At 46.1% G+C, this 16935-nt stretch overlaps 2 protein-coding genes across 3 annotated transcripts in view; one reads left to right on the top strand and one right to left on the bottom strand.

Annotated features, from left to right (window-relative positions):
• LOC139774036 (signal-induced proliferation-associated 1-like protein 2) overlaps window positions 1–7763 on the top strand; it is a 57233-nt gene extending 49470 nt beyond the window's left edge. For both annotated transcript variants that reach the window (XM_071708969.1, XM_071708967.1), the window contains exons 4-14: window positions 29–277; window positions 547–942; window positions 2034–2245; window positions 2604–2845; window positions 2918–3024; window positions 3183–3417; window positions 3673–4047; window positions 4304–4570; window positions 4760–6259; window positions 6412–6612; window positions 6688–7763. In XM_071708969.1, the coding sequence (XP_071565070.1) occupies window positions 29–277; window positions 547–942; window positions 2034–2245; window positions 2604–2845; window positions 2918–3024; window positions 3183–3417; window positions 3673–4047; window positions 4304–4570; window positions 4760–6259; window positions 6412–6612; window positions 6688–6940 (4037 nt within the window). In that variant the 3' untranslated portion in view covers window positions 6941–7763. The remainder of the gene's footprint in view (window positions 1–28; window positions 278–546; window positions 943–2033; window positions 2246–2603; window positions 2846–2917; window positions 3025–3182; window positions 3418–3672; window positions 4048–4303; window positions 4571–4759; window positions 6260–6411; window positions 6613–6687) is intronic.
• Window positions 7764–7904: 141 nt separating this feature from the next.
• Mnn1 (menin 1) lies at window positions 7905–16901 on the bottom strand. Its single transcript, XM_071708975.1, has 4 exons — window positions 16031–16901; window positions 15404–15714; window positions 15176–15315; window positions 7905–14673 (listed from the first exon to the last, which is right to left on the bottom strand). The coding sequence occupies exons 1-4, from the start codon at window positions 16899–16901 to the stop codon at window positions 13869–13871; spliced, it is 2127 nt and encodes a 708-aa protein (XP_071565076.1). The 3' UTR covers window positions 7905–13868.
• Window positions 16902–16935: the final 34 nt, after the last annotated feature.

Below are 16935 nucleotides of genomic sequence, written 5' to 3'. Positions count from 1 at the left end.
TCGAGAGAGTCTTACTGAATGGTTTTAGGTAACGACTTGTTGGAGCCGTGTCCCTTCTTCCGTAACGAGATCGGCGGCGAGGGGGAACGCGAGGTTGGCCTCACTCGCTGCGCTCAGGGCAACGGAATTCACAGACCGTCGTTGTCTTACGGCGTCTCCGTCCTGGAGCCGCCGCCCGGCGAGACCTTGTGGAAGAGCACTTGTCCACTGCAGAAACGGCCCCTGCCCATTGAGAGCGTCGACGAGGGGGCCCACTACTACCGACGATATTTCCTCGGTAAGTGAACGAAGACGTGCCTTTGCTCGCGCAAATCTTTTGTCGCGTTATGTAAAAGATTCTCGCCCGTTACGCAAAGAAGACGTCTAGTACCTGCGTTATTGCATGCAAAATGTTTTAAAAATAAATTTTTAATTAAAAGAAAAATTAAAAATGACATTGATTTCTTTGGGCAATTAAAGTACAATAAATGTATGCTTATAAATAGGGAAAATTCTGCGCCGTCGATTATTTGCTCAAAGTGTCTTATAAGGGATATCCTGTCGCAGGACGAGAGCATCAGAACTGGTTCGGCATGGACGAACAGCTGGGACCGATGGCCATCAGCATCCGCAAAGACGTTAACCAGTACCGCGTGATCGTGCGCACGTCGGAGTTGCTGACGCTGCGCGGCTCCGTGCCGGAGGAGGCCCTCGGGATCAGGCCGCAAGGCCGGCCGCCCACGAGGGAGCTCCTGGAGCTGGTTGCGCCGGAGGTACAGCTGGGCTGTCTGAGGCTCGGCACACCTGCTGCCGAGGAAGCGGTGGCCAGGTTGGACGAGCAGGGATTGTCCAGCAGGTACAAAGTCGGCGTGCTGTATTGCCGATCCGGCCAGAGGACCGAAGAGGAGATGTACAACAATCAGCACGCCGGCCCGGCCTTCCTGGAGTTCCTGGATACCATTGGTACGCAATGTTCCTTGTTACAACATCAAAAAGTACATCCGTTAAAAGTAAAAGTTTTGCTATGCAAAAATCAAAAGTAAAAAATTACATAACGTAAGATACATGCATTTGTATTACGTTTTTTTTTTTTTTAGTACAAATTTATCTTCTATTAGGAACGTTTGTTCACTTTTATCCATATTAATGTTAAAAGATCTCTTTTCGGGCTTTTTCAATTCTTCTAGTTTACGCTTGCTATTATCTATTAAGTGATACACGTCTCTTCGCAGCTGGAAAGTTTTCGCGTGCATATTAACAAGCGAGTTAACACGGTGCGGCGAGTCGAAGAACTCTCGCGTCGGAAGTCGATAAAATTATTCTCTCGTAAACGCCGTGAATAAAACAAGCCGGAAAAGCGATTTACACGCGGCGTCTTACGCGCCGATCCACCGGTCGCTTCGCGGATAGTTTGACTCGCTTTATCGGCGGTTAACCGATTCAATGCCCCGGAATGATTTCACCTACTGTACTTCGTAACGCTAATCATCCGCGAACGCGCGGCGGTAATTTCGCGGTCGTTACGCGCGGACTCTCCGCGCGTGGAATCGTTGCGTTTACGATCGCCTTAGTTATTCCCATTAACGATTACTGTCGCTTTCTAAAAGAGAAACGCACGTCCTGTTTTTTTTTCCTTCAAGCGTCGCGCGTTGCGTTTCGCGCCGCTTCCGCGGGCCGATGGTTATCTCGCGTTAATTTGTGGACGCTATTATCATCTTACGTAATGCTAAAAACAAGAATCGACTCAAGGAAATTTGATATTTCTTTCTTTTCTTATTAACTTAGCTTATTCAATATACAAATACGAAATACATGTGTAGTGATTTCTCCCATGTTTCTTGCTTCTCGGTTTTATTTTGCTTTTTTTTCCTCGAAAAGATAGGATCATGTTTGATGTATTCTTTTAATACAAGAACGTGCGTGACCACGTAGAAAACAAGATTGATAACGCTCGATATGCAAACACAGGCGCGTCCTGAAGACGCGTACCATGATGACCGACGATTCTCCGCTGCGCGCCGGGCAATTGAGATAATTGCATGTTTTCATGACAGGCCAAAGAATAAGACTGCGAGGATTCGAGGGTTACAAGGCCGGACTGGACACCAGAACCGACTCGACGGGTACGCACGCGGTAGCGGCGACGCATCGCGGGACGGAAGTCACCTTTCACGTGTCCACCATGCTACCCTTCACGCCTAACAACCGGCAGCAGCTGCTGAGGAAGAGGCACATCGGAAATGACATAGTCACGATAGTTTTTCAGGTACGGCTTTACGACCGGTCGTAAATTAAGGCCGCCGCGATTACGCAATTGTGCGATAATGATTGCGCGGCGAAACGGTATGGGTATATATGACGCGCTCACTCTCTAGATTTATTGTGCCAGCTCCGTAAAAAGCAACGTGAGACATCGCGATCGCCGCCGCGTGATTCACGTTGCTGGATATTTAGTCGGGATCGCGATATACCTGTCGCGTACTTACGTTAGACTACGAGAAATTTATCTGCACATTCGCGATACCGGTTCTTCAAGTTTAGATATTTCGAGCAGGTGATTTTACTCTCTTACATGTTTTATGTAGCTTAATGCAAGGTCACACATTGATAATTTGCTTCTCCAGGAACCTGGTGCGTTACCGTTCAGTCCGCGAAGGATACGCTCCCAGTTCCAACATGTGTTTATCATCGTGCGAGCCGTAAATCCTTGCACCGATAACACGCAGTACAGCGTGGCGGTGTCCAGGAGCAAAGAAGTGCCCATATTTGGGCCGCCCGTTCCGCAGGGTGCGACATTCACGAAAGGAAAGGCCTTCGCAGACTTTATCTTGGCGAAGGTCATAAACGCCGAAAATGCGGCTCACAGGTAAGTCTCCTTTTCTTTCTCAGTTTTGTACGTCGATTAAATTAATGAAACCGAACATGTGTCTCTCGCCAGATCTGAAAAGTTCGCCACAATGGCCACGAGGACGAGACAGGAGTATCTAAAGGATCTTGTCACGAATTATACTACCACCACAGTTGTCGACACTGGCCAGAAGTTCTGTACGTTAAGCTCTTAGCAAATTCTATTTGTTTTGAATTATAACGTGATAGTAAATCTCATATAACTAATTAAATATAAAATTTAATTTATTTAATTAGATCGAAATTATTTTAATGACATTTCTGAGATATTTATCGTTTTCCTTTCTGTGGAACAGCGATGCTCTCCTTCAGCAGCAAGAAGAAGACAGCGGTGCGACCGCGGCTCTCTTGCGACGCGTCTCAACGCGGCGCTATTTGCTGGCAAGTCATACTCGAGGACAGCAATCAGAATACCGATTGTTATTTAGGCATAAGTATAGACACCATCGTGTTGATCGAGGAGCACTCCAGGCAGATAGTATTCGTCACTCCGTGCGTGAGCGTGCTCGGATGGCATGCCCAAACGAATAGGTAAACATCTTAGATTCTTAATATGTCACGTTATTTTATTACCACGCACATCTACTAATTTAAAAGTTAACTTCTTAACATGTTGATGAAAAAATTAAGTTCTTCAGCTTCCAATCGTAATAATTTCTTAAGTTGCTCGCTAGAGATCGCGCAACCGCCACTTAGCGCATTATTCACGACCAGTTTGTCATAAAAACGCTCGCGGAAATCGAACGATTAATTGGCCTAACATTTATGCTTTGCTTTGCGGTTCAGTTTAAGATTGTATCATCATCAAGGCGAATGCATTACCATACACGTACGCGGTGATTACGGCGAGAGGGACGAGTTAATGGAAATTGTGGCTCGGCTGCGTGCCGTAACTCAAGGCGCGCCGGCCTCAGAGCTGTCGTTGAAGAGAAACAACCTCGGACAGTTGGGCTTCCACGTCCAGCCTGACGGCGTTGTGACGCAGGTCGAAAGTATGGGGCTGTCGTGGCAGGCGGGCCTGAGGCAGGCCTCCCGGCTGGTTGAGATTTGCAAGGTGGCCGTGTCGACCTTAAGTCACGATCAGATGGTCGATCTATTGAAGACCAGCGCCCAGGTTACCGTCACCGTGATACCGCCGACCAACGACGGAAGTCCGCGAAGGTACAGGATCCTAAATTATCTTGTCCCGGTTTTCCGAGAGCTTTCGATCGATTTTTAATTACTTCGTAAAGTAAATCGAATACAAAATTAAGTTTAACCAATTTTACGTTATTTTTTTTATACGCCGCTTTTATAAGTTCAAGTTTCAACTTGTAAATTAAGTAGTTAGACTGATGAAACTAACGGAAAGCTAAAGTTTTAGAGTAACTAAATCAACTGAAGCATTAAATAGATTTTCCCTCTTTTTATACGATAGAGGCTGCACGCTACAAAACTGTCATTACCTGTCGAATAATTACGAAGGGGATTACGAGAATGTAACCAGCGCGGATAACACGCCGAGTCAGCAAACGGCGATGTCGCATCAACGGCGATACGATCGATCGTTCAGCCCGCCGCGATCGAGCAACAGCTCCGGGTACGGTACTGGATCGAGCTCTAGATCGTTCAACGATCCACGGTTTCCGTTGGAGGGTACAATGACTAGCAGCAGTAGCGGACACAGTAGTGCCGATGATCGTTGGTGAGTGATTAACAGTGAGATCGCATTAATCCTTACACGACTCATCGTAACATTAACAAAGCTTCTTTTTAAACTGTCGATCGTTGAACGTGTAATGCCGCGTCCGTCTTTGTCGGATCCGATTAATATAGAAAATTATTTTACGCTTGGTAAACGAATCGAAGGGAAACAAAGTGTTTTTTATTCCAGGTACGAGCTTTTAGAACCGCAAGATCAAGACGGTAATCATCGCCCGGACGGTACGCCGCCTCCGCTACCAGTGCGACAGAACTACCAAGCCGTGACACCCAGCAAGTCCGGCCAGAAGAAAGACAAGACTCATTACGCCAGCGCTAAACAACTCGTGGACGGTTCGAAGCATCGCGAGCATAATCACGAGCATTACACGAAGGAGAGCAATTATGTGTCGTCAAAGATGATTCAGGAGAACGCGCGACACGACAATTATCAGCGGCAGCTAGACAATGCGCATCGCGCTCAGGATCACGTACCCACGAATTATGTAAAGCTGCAGAAGGAGCGATACGAGATTAAGCAGGAGAACCTGTACGCGTCTCAAAGGGAGCTCCACAAGAATGACGTGCAGCATCACGGCCATCAGAAGCTCGGCCCGTCGAATTCCCTCCCGTTGGCGCACAATGCCGTTTACAGTCTGCCGAAGTCGGGCAGCAACAACAATCTCGGCAAGTACAACGAGTACGAGCAGTCCAGCGGCAAGTACGACTATGAGACACCCACAAAACCGGACAGAAATTCCAAATACGAGATGCAGGAGGAGAAGGTGATCGACCGGTCAGCGGCCAAGTACGAGCACGACGTAAGAACTCACGAGAAGAGAATCGGCTATGAGTACTCGGAGGATATTTACGAGAGGCGAAACAGCAAGTACGACGTGGAGCTGGCCAAGTACGAGATGGAGTGTCAGCACGGTGGTAACGAGAGGAAACACAACAACGACAGCAATGGAGAGCATAATCGAGACCTCATTAAATACGAGATGCCGCACGATTTCAAAGTAGGCGAGAAGGTCACCTGCCTGAAGACCAGCATGTCGGAGCGACCGGTGCCTCACAAAGTAAGCGTCGAATACCGACAGTCGAAGGACTTCCCGGCGAGTCTGCCGCCGGAAATGAGGATATCTGACGTCAATTGTCCCGAGGTGACTACGATGCCCAGCGAAGACGAGCTGTCGAACGGCTCGGGCAGCGTGTCGCCCAGACTGCGACGTGCCAACAAGCATCGCGGCGGCAATCGCACCCCGTCCAGCGGCAGCTCCAGAAACCAGAGTCCTCGACCCAAGCCAGGTATGCGGAACTCGCATCGGAATTCCGCGAACCTGACGTCTAGCACGCTGCAGGAGGACCTGATGAGATTGATCAATCCCGACTACATCGCTGACGACAATCAGATCGTCAACAACAATCTCATGAATAGCGTGATGAGCCCGAATCAAAACTCGAACAAGATAAACAATAATATGTTGGAGATCCAGAACAGGTGCAGGTCCAGGGAGAATCTGTGCGGTAACAGCACGTCCACCTTGAGCGTGTTGCCCGCGAATGGACAGGAAAACGGGAACAATGGGTCAGAAGTAATCTTGACGATGGCCAGGCCAGCCACGGTGATCTCGAATGCCAGCACTGCCTCGAGTCCGGCACCGAGCGAGAATAAATTGTCAAAAGAAGAAAGGTTCGCGAAAAATTGTGTTTAATTGTGAAAAACTAAATTTTACTAACAAAATATTATATACAATTTTATTACATTATTAATAAATAATAAGATAAAAATATTAAGTCCCTAAATTAAATGATTCATTTGATAACGCAATGATTTCCCTTTAGATTATCGCCGCGCGTCACGAAACCGCTTCATACAATCATGAAACCGCACAATAATCTAACGCCGATCAAAGACGTGAAAACTCACAACGACGCGAACGTGGACTGTTGGAAGAATCAACATGCGGATTCCAACAGATCGACGAAGCAGCATGCTCAAGAATGGTCCGACGACAGACTCATAGAAGGATGTAATGCAAACGCGTAAGCATTCCTACGGTATTTAATCGGGCATGCTGATATTCAACAATTAAGTGGAGAATATTGTATCTTTTACAGGAATCCCGTTTCGGAATTGCAGTCTCATCTGTCCACTCTCGAGCTGAGAATGGCGAGGGAGACGCGTCTGCGGCTCTCGTTAGAGGACGAGGTGCGCCGATTACGCGACGAGAATCGACGTTTGCAGGAGTCCGAGAATCTGCGACTCTCCTTGGAAGACGAAAATCGCCGTCTGAAGGATGAGAATCACGCAGCCGCGCAGCAACTCCGGCGTTTCACGGAATGGTTCTTTCAAACGATGGATCATCAATAATTAATATAATAATGAATTTAGAATGTTTTATCGACCGGTGACTGTTTCATACGGTGAACACGATAATCAATAAGCTATCTGATTCTTGTCAGTATCTTAGAAGTTACAAAGATGAAAGCATATCGTCGCTAATATTCTTTAAATATGAACAAATTATCTTTATATCCGATCGTTCGATCGGTTAGCGTTTATTTCAATCGTTCGGATCGGAGAACGATCTTTGTAAGTACAGTATTAACGCGACCTTCGCCTAAACGTATAGATGTAGGGTACATCGATCGAAGAAAATTACAGGCGATTGTCAGTGTGCATAAACCGTGAGCGAAAAATAATATATCGTTCACGACTCTTTCGACACTTTGTATTATATAGATTCGTTAGATTATTCTTATTGTAAAGTATATAAGTTACCATCGTACTGTTTCCTCTACTCAAGGATTCGTGCGTTGACGAAACTATCTATCTAGATCATTCGACGAGGTAATTAGTACGCGTCTGGATGTCCACCCGTACGAGGACAATGTACGTTAAACAATATCAACGTTTGATTTTACAAAAGCGACCAAATGACCAAATATTACTAGCGAGCTAAGGACCGCTTTAACTCTGTAATTTATTATACCTTTTATATTAATCTTCTATAGAGTGTTAATACAGAACGTCGCACGCGTTAAAGGCGGACACCGGCATGAGAGCGACGCGCTTCCTGCCAGGAATTTCTTTTTTGTAATAAGTGACGAAGCATAATTTCGACATGATGTAAATGAAAGCGACGTTCCCCGAAGACCGTAAGTCAATCAATAAAGAGAAATGTGTACTTTAACGATATCCTCATTCCTGAAAGGACCAGGCGTAGAGTATATTCTCAACGTTCTAAAAGCACTTTCTTTACATAACACGGAAGTATAGTATACGCGTAAGGAGTGGATGGGACGACAGGGATCGATTGAACCGTTACCACCGGTTAGAATAAAATAGTTTATTGTAATCCACAGAAAAAAACAAGACATTTCCATGATGCCTTAAGATCTGTCTGTCTCACTGTTCTGTCAGTTTAACAATTAGCTGCGATTACACTCCCTTCGGTTCGAGACCACGCGAAAAACGCTCGCTCGCCGCCGTGTCGCGATACCGGCATCAGCGACAGTCCCTTTAATACTCGATACGCCGGACCAATAGTCAGAATCCAGCCGACTCACGAGGGATCGGATTATGCGTTTTGTATCCTAAGACAAGAAGGAGCTACGGCTTTTTTTTCTACTGCCGCGCGATATCGCGATTCCGGCGGCTCGCTACTGGCTGTTGCTGTCGTAGTGTCGCGATACGCCTATCCTTCTAATCGCATTGGCGGAAGAATAGCGCGGGATGTTCTCCGTCTTCCCTCGTTCTTCTCTCTCCTCGTGTTCACGACCGCCCGTCGCATCCGGGCCGTCGATCTCGACGCGATTTATCGTTATCAGGTGTAACCAGAGACAAGCAAAATATTACTCCATCCTTGCGAGCGTCACGGTCCATTTTCTCCATGTCTCACTGTCTATTATTTAATGCGTTAAATGTGTGTTGTATCGATAATTAGCTCGTTTCTAATCTCTAGATCTATGTATATTGGCGTTCCGAGGGAACGCCCCGATTACTGCGCTTTCTGAGAGGAAAGTGATTATGCGAGAGAATATTTGACTGCCTTATAATCGAAACACTGTGAAGTAATATTTCACGCAGCTCTGCGTGTAACGCTTACGTCACCGAGGCTCCTCTTCGGTTTTTTTTTTTTTTTTTCGTTCGCTTAAGTACATGAGAAGTTATGCTTATAGCAAGTGTAATTACTCGTAGAGATGTTTAAACACTCGGACTTAGTTTTACTCTAGTAGCGTTTTTTTCTCCTATATATCTCTAATTAACACGCCCTCACGTGGAAATACATCTCCCCATTACGAAGCTCTGGATGAGTTATCGTTCGAATAAATCTCAAAGCGCGTACAGACGTAAAAGATGATTGACGTGCAACGATCGGAAAAAGGAGTCGCACGCAATAGTAGAAGAGCTATTTTGATAAAACCTTTACTCGTTTGCACAGGAGTTCAGATTTCGTAATGGGGAATTCAATTCGTTGCAAGAGCTCTTTAACCGGCGAAGTATATCGCATATCGTCCGTCTGTCATGGAAATTAAGAAAGCACGACGAGTCGAGCAGACGAGACGTTCCCGACAGGAACGCGAGTCTTTGAGATTTCCAATTGTGTTCTCTTGCCGGTTGAAGCCCTGTAGGAACGACAGTGCAAAATCCGAGGGACGTTCAGAAGACGATTTACAATCTGGAGCGCCTTTGCAACATCCTTTGGATATTTGTACCGTCTCAGAAGCTTCGTCATGTCGTGTCACGAGCCCGAAGTGCCAATCCTACGGAAAGCAACGCGAACAATAGGGCTCTTAATCGTGTAAGTTAAACTATATACTCGCATTTGAGATTTCGTTTCGCATCAGAGGCTCGGTGTGAGTGTGCGCCAGTGTCAAGGAAACGACGGAAAACAAGCGGAATGAGTTGCGCATAACGAAAGGATTGATCGATCCTATAAAGCATTCATAAGGAAACTAACGGCGTGGCTGGCACGTGTCGTCGCAGTTATGCAGCATGAATCATGCCACAGCAAGCGGGCTTTATGGCACACAAAGATAAATAAATATACCGGATGGATTCGATCGACAGTTAGCGGCCTTTGCGTTCAGAGAACTTCGAGGTACAATCCAGATCGTGGCTATAAAAATCGTAGATAAAATCGTTCGGAAAACCGAGGAAGTACGCGTCGAACGTTTATTAAGAAAATCGGACAAATAAATACGCAGAGCATATTTTTTTTTCATACAAAATTTTATATATTCGCAGTTGGTTTATTTTATTGATGATTTGTTGATTTGCACTACTTATTCAGCTGTACGTAACAAAATATAATGTGATCGTATCTTATAATAAAATATTCCTTCCTGGCGATACAAATTCTCACTGACTGATACCAAATATTGTAATGTGTTAAAATATGCTCTGACGTAATAGAATGACGAATAAAATGATTCTACAGACAAGTCGATCGTTCCATCCCGATCTTCTTTCACAATAAAAAGCGAGGCAACTTCGAGTAGTCGCATTTTTAAAAAAGGAAAAAGAAGAAAAGAGTTTATGGCGAGTACTATTTTCTACCTACGGTAAAATACGGAGTTGGAAGTGAGAAGGGCACGGATAAAAAAGACGGAGATCAATCTACCATCTATCGTGTACAGTTTTTCACATTCTACGAGGTATCCCGCCTTCATCCCGAGTTAAGCTTTAACGACGAGACATTATCTCGACAAATTGGAGATGTATATTTTCTTTACGGCGATTTTGTAGGAAGCGCAACATAGTAAAAATTATACTCGTGAGGGAGTTGCCTAAATTGCCTGATTGATTTCAGACAAATCTAAAACTTATCCCTGGCGGAAAAATGTCTCAGAATTTGTCATATTATTAATTAGAATTTCTATGAAAATTTTAAGACTCTCAGAATGAAAGAGAATTTTGAATAATAAAATATTTCAGATTTTTACATATTTTTTCAGAATTGTTCATAAATCTAAAATATTAAAAATTCTTAGAAAATTTCTGAGAAAATATAAGAAATTTTTTCACCAGAGATTCCTTAAAGGTCTCATCAATTTCGCTAATAAAGATCCGTCTTAAACTCGAAGAACAATCTCGACGTCGAAACTCGGGATGAGGGCGAGGACACCCTGTGCGCAAGAATCACAATTCCGAACAATCGTTTGCGAACAAAGGTGAGAGGACGTGACTGGCAAAGAGGCGACGAATCTCACGTGACGATCTTATTTCTTCGTTCTCGTCATCATTATTTTTTTGAAAGTTTCTCAAAGTCGCCGTTCGTCTCACCCGCACGCAAGATTTGCCTGGTTCGCGCGATTGACGATCGCACACATCCCGGAATATCCCGGGCGAAAGAAACCGGAAAAGGGTATAATGCTTCACGATAAGTCCGCCAATTAACGCGGCCGTCGTCCCGGCGATTGTTACATTCTGTTTTCCTACGCTCGCAAACATCACCGATAATATCGTCGACCGGAGGGCGCGTCCTCCGTTTAAAATACAAAAATACTGTTCTGATGCACCATATCTTCACCTACTATTCCCTACCATTATGCACATTATAATCCCTGTAGTCTTTAACGCTCCGTTATCGTGGACGAGGAAAGAATACTGAACAGGAGGTGTGTGTGTGTGTGTGTACGAAGGTGTGTGTGTATGACAAAAAAAAAGAAGGTTTGATCGCGATTGCGATCCGCGAGATCTCAGAGGCTCGTCTTGTCTCTGGACGAAGCGTTCGTTTCTGGAGAGTCGTTAACGCGCGCAATCTTCGCTCTCCTCTCTTCCAAAATGCCGGTCGCACCAAAGTCAGTCGGTTGCGGCTAATTCGGAGCAACGATTATATGTATACGTAGATTATACATGATTAATATAGAATATATTACAAAAGGTACATATGTACATGGGACTATATATTTCATGATCAGAAAGATGATTGTTTTAAGAAGTCTCTGTCAAGAGCTGCCGCTTGCAAATATTTTCAAGCGGGCGATTATCAATTTATTTTATAACTATGCAATTTATTTCATAATTATGTAATGTATTATCAATGATTATGTATTTAATTAGATCTGAGTAACGGGGGGATTTTTGTATCGCGGATCCATTTTTTTTTTCTTTAAGAAATCGCTGCTCGGATTTAGGCGAACCAGACTGCCGGTGAAACTCGGCCTCGATGAGTGACGGTACACATCGAAAGGAGACAATGCTAAGACAGCAGAATACCAAAATTCATACAAAAAGAAAGAAAGAGAGAGGCGGTAACAAAAATTCAACGAAGACGATCGTCGATGTACAACATTGTTCTATCCGCAGAAGAATCTTGTGTGTGAATTTTGGTACGCGCGCGCCACAAGCGACGGACTGTCATTGCGATATCGGTATTCCGTGTTCCTTGATTAAAGTTAATACTACGGTCGTTTAATTAGTTTTATGGATCGCGACACGGCGTTCGCGGAATCGTATCGCGTCGCTCATTATCAACTACGGTTATTAAATCGTATAATTATATTTATATATATATATATATATACTTTGTTTTATATATATAATATAATATAATATAGTATATATATATTCAGCATCACAGTAAGATAGCGCCCTTCATTATTAAGTTATCGTCGATCAGCTCGGACATTATATTTTCATTCCTGTCAACAACATACTCTACAACAATCCGCTTTAAACATCGTCAAAGAATCCCGGCCGCGTCCGGCATGCGAATGCAGCGAGTTTTACGTACTACGGACGCAGGTGACGGGTATCGATCACCTGCGAAAGTCGGGAGAGAGAGAATATTAATTTAAAAAAAAAATAGGTTAAATCGTAAAGCCGCGTCTGATTGAAAGCGATTAATAGCCGAAGAAGCGTGACTATCGGTTCTGCGCGTGGGTCGACGATTAACTGAACATGATCATAGTCACAACGCGAAGTGCGATCGTAAGGGTCGCCATTCTGTTCTTTTCACGACGGATTAAAAAGAATGAGAGACAAAACGAGTACGAATCTCTAGAGCGCGCGAATGAGAGCGCCACGGACAGTTCACAGGTCTCATCACCGGACAAGCAAACGCGTTTCTTATATTAAAAACGGAAGAGAGATTACGCACGACTGATGGATCAAGTGACACGCGATTTGCGACAACAATACTAAAAACGCGATATCATCTTTCGCACTCAGATGGTTCAGATTCAAAGATCAGGATGACGAACTGTCTAACGCTCCTATTCGACAAACAGTAAAATAGAAAAGTCTTACAAATACAGATACTTAAAATTAATTAATTATTCCGAAAATAAATAGTTATAAAAATAAGCGAGAATTTGATGCTTAAAATACCTTAAGGTAAGAACTTAATTAATTTGCACCACATGCGGAGTGGAATGTGTTTTCCCTTACTAGATCGTAGAAGCGTAATTCTAACAGAAGTTCAACTACCAAGTGTAAAAAACATTAACGGCAACTTGTCAATCGTAATTATCAATAGTGCAATAGCTCAAATAGAAAAAACGTGAATCAATAAATAAGAGTGCAACAAGAGATTATATACGTATGACAAAGTGACGGTCGCCGACGAGCGCACTCGTCGGCGATTATCATCGGCAAATTGTATAATTCGTAGAATAAATAACTGTGCTCCAAAAAAGATCGGTCTACCCGCGGAGACAGATTTAGGTACAATATTCGATTCTTTTTCCACTCTTTCCGCCCCCTCTTATACCGCAAGTCACAGCTCCATATACGCACTGTGGAAGAATCTAGAGAGATATTTACAGACAAAAATACTCGAGTCACGAGTTTGACGATCTCAGCGAGACAACGGGAGAGCGACTCGCGATTATCCGTCTATTAACTTAAAAAGTTGGGGGAAAACTTTTTTGTACTTTTCTACAAATTTTCTCTCCATTACCTACTTTATACTCTATATGTACTAACGGCGATATATCCCCGACGGTAACGTAAACGTTGTCTCGCAAGAACTCGCGGCGTCGTTGCAAAACGAGAGGAGCACCGTGGAGGGCTTCATTCAAATCAAACGGCACGAAATTCATCACGACGCTCTCGAGTCGAGATTCCGGAGGAGTCTAACCGAGGAGAATCCGCGCCCCGGCGCGGGAGACACCGAGAGCGAGGAGGTCGGTATACCTTAATGACTTGGTTTGCGCAAGGCCGCGCCGGATAAGCTTGGCGTCTCGCATCCTCCGCTCGGCGAGCACGAGCGGAGAGTTTTAATCTCTCGAGAAGTGTGGTGGCACTTTCAATACTTTACTATACCGAAACGTCGGTCGAGGATCTTATACTATTCCCGACGCGTCCTCTTGGGACGCTGACTGACACCTACGTCGTCGCCGCCGCGCGACTTCTTACCGATTTGTACCTGGCTCTGCGCCGTGAGCTGCAGCGATATCGCGTGGGTGTTGAGCTTCTCCGCGAGCAGCAGATCCTTGAGGCCCTTCATCTTCTGACTGTACAACGTTATCCTCGGCCTCTCGTTCTCGGAGTCAGTCACTACTTCAGGCTCGACTTTCTCCTTGGAAGTGGAGGGCGCCGGTGGTAGAGCGTCGTCCGACGGCGCGACGAACGGCTCACCGCCGCCCTGTAGCAGGTAATCTCTATTAAGTATCTTCTCGCTGCAGGCCGCCGTCAGTGCTTGAATACTGGGATGTGTCGACGCCGAATTGGAGGGCACTTTGGATTCTAGGCTCTTGATCAAATCTCGCGCCGCGTTCCCTCTCTCCTTGGTCTTACAGTAATTGTTGTTGTTGTTGTTCAGGGTCTCCTCGGGACTCGTCTCCCTCTTGTGCGCCGTTTCCTCCTTCTGCTTGGCCTCCGTTTCGTAGCACTCTATGACGACCTGGGCGCGTATACTGGCGTCGAACTTCGAGATCGTGCCCACCAGCGGACGGGCCCAACCTATGTGCAGCACGGGAGTGTTGGCGCCCTCCTCCCATTGACAAATACCATCGTAAAATCTCAGCAGGTACGCGAAGGAACGTGGCTGCCGTAGTAAGCGCTCGTCGACGCGTACCGCGTGCGGTATCAATTCGTTGGCGATCTCCAGCAATTCCTTGTATATTTCCCCGTCGTCCCGCGAATAATCGTATCTGTCGCGCATAGAACTCTATTACTCACCGCTAACAAACCGCATATCAATGAAGCGTTTAACATATTCACCGTTGTTCAAAGGTAAGCAGTTTCGGCGAACGCATTAAGAGCGTGAACAAAAAGATTACAAAGAAAAATTATCCCAGATAGCCAAGCATTCCTTGGCATAAAAAGGAAATAGTGTTTGGCATAAGTTTCCCTTCAGTTGTCATCATATTGCTGTTACCGGACAACAGTAATTTCGTTTAGAGCAACTTAAAAGCATTATGCAGACAACGATTACCTTACGCAAACAAGCGGAAAGCTCGTAGTATACTTATTGCCATAAAAGTTGCCACAATTTGTTGGCAACCGTTTTGGTGGCAATAAAAGTTGGCAATCCAATAGGCAAAATCGGAAGCCGCTTTCCTCAATATTGAAGGCAACTTAGCAGAGCAGTTTTAAGCAAATTGACAGCAACCTGCGGGCAACTTGGCTATCTGGGATGCGTCAGATACTTACTTCCGCAAAACATCCGCGGCGTCGGCCCACGACGCAAACGCGTTGACGTGTAATCCATGCCGGTACAGATATCCACCTTGATAGGTGTAGGGATAGACGTGCGCGTTTCCATAGTATTTCCTTGCCGATCTTACGGCTTCCTACAAAAATATTGCATTCAGTATATAACACGTATGCATGTGCAGATGAACAGCGTTGTTGTTTAATACTTTAATTAGAATCACAAACCTGAAAAAGGTCTATAGGCGGTGGTCTCCCAGGCGTAGGCGCAGCCTCCTCCAACTCGGCCAGGTTACCAAGCGCCATAGGATACTTTGCTAGATGGCCCAAGTCATACAGCAGCCACAGCAACTCCTGCTGGAGCAACGCTACCTCGGCCGCGTCGGTAGTCCCATTCAGACTAGGATTTATAGCGGACACTATGGTAGCCACTTCCAGAGCACGAGTGCACACCATCGCTTGGCCGTTTAAATACAACCACGATCGAGACGCTACCCCAGGCTCCACCGGTTGCCCGCGTTTATCCTCGTTTCCCTTACCTGGTAATAAATTGCAATTACTTCTGACCCTTGATTTTTAAAGTCGCAACTGTAGGATCTTAATGGTCAAGTCAAGAAAAAGATCGGGATTCAATTCTGTCATTCTACATACATCAAAGAATTTTACACAGAGACATTATTATCTGAATAACAAAGAAACAAATTTCAAAAACAAGCAACGTCAAGATTACTCCAATCCAACAGCCTCCAAAGGAAAAATGTAAAGCATACTGTAAAAAATCCGTCCTGGACATCTCATTAAATTGCGATCTTTCAATCTTCAACGGTCGGAAGTCCAAGATCAGCAATCACATACCATGCCATGTAACCTCCGCGGTCTCCGTACCATCCTCCCCGTACACGACCCACGCGTGGTCCTCCGACATGGCGAGATGGACGTCCTTGAACCCTAGAACCTGGCAGCCGGCCACCACGGCGAAGGCCACTCCGTAACAGTCGAGCTTGTTCGCCGTCAGGTAACTGTACAGGCTCTGCAGATGCGCCCGGTCCTTGTAGTAGCTCCTGGTGAGGGAGTTCCATATCACGTCCGACACCTTCTTGACGAGCTCCCGGGTGGCGTACTTGGTGTCGTAGACGGTGAGATCGACGGCGCCCTTGATTACCGCGTGGAACTTGGTGTAGAGCGCCTCGGCGATGTGGTACTCGACGGGCGGCAGCTTGGGCTCGTCGTAGACGGCGTTCTCCTGGGGGGTGAAGACGCGGTTGCACGTCAGGGAGTTCTCGACGGCGCCGACGAGGATCGAGAGCAGCGCGAGGTCCGGCTCGGCGCTGTTCTCCAGCTGATTCTTGAAGATCTGGACGATCGCGGAGATGCTCCGGATCGGGAACAGGGCCCTGTCCCTGTCACGAAAGCCCGCCATGTCGTACGGGGGGGCGGGCGGGGGGCCCCCGGCCGAACTTGGAAGATCGGAGACACCGCGCGCGTACGCGCGCACCGACTCCGCTGACGGCGACGGCGGCGACGGCGGCGGCGGCGGCCGATCTACGACGCCCGTGTCAAACCCGTCATAGCCGCCGGGCGTTTCGGGGCACGACTTCTGACAGAAACTCGCGCGACGGGCGGCCACGTCGGGGCCCGCCGACTCCGTCCGGCGAAAACGCGCGCGCGTTACTCCGCTCCGGCCAGTGAACGTTTTACCCGGCGTTGCGCGGCTCTCCTCTCGCATATCACCGCACGGACGTGTGACTTGTGAGCCGCGC

This window comes from Temnothorax nylanderi, unplaced genomic scaffold (assembly GCF_030848795.1).
Source record: "Temnothorax nylanderi isolate EJ_2023f unplaced genomic scaffold, tnyl_v1.0 TNYL_tig0073_pilon, whole genome shotgun sequence".
Taxonomy (NCBI): domain Eukaryota; kingdom Metazoa; phylum Arthropoda; class Insecta; order Hymenoptera; family Formicidae; genus Temnothorax; species Temnothorax nylanderi.
This window is presented reverse-complemented; position numbering and strand designations above follow the sequence as displayed.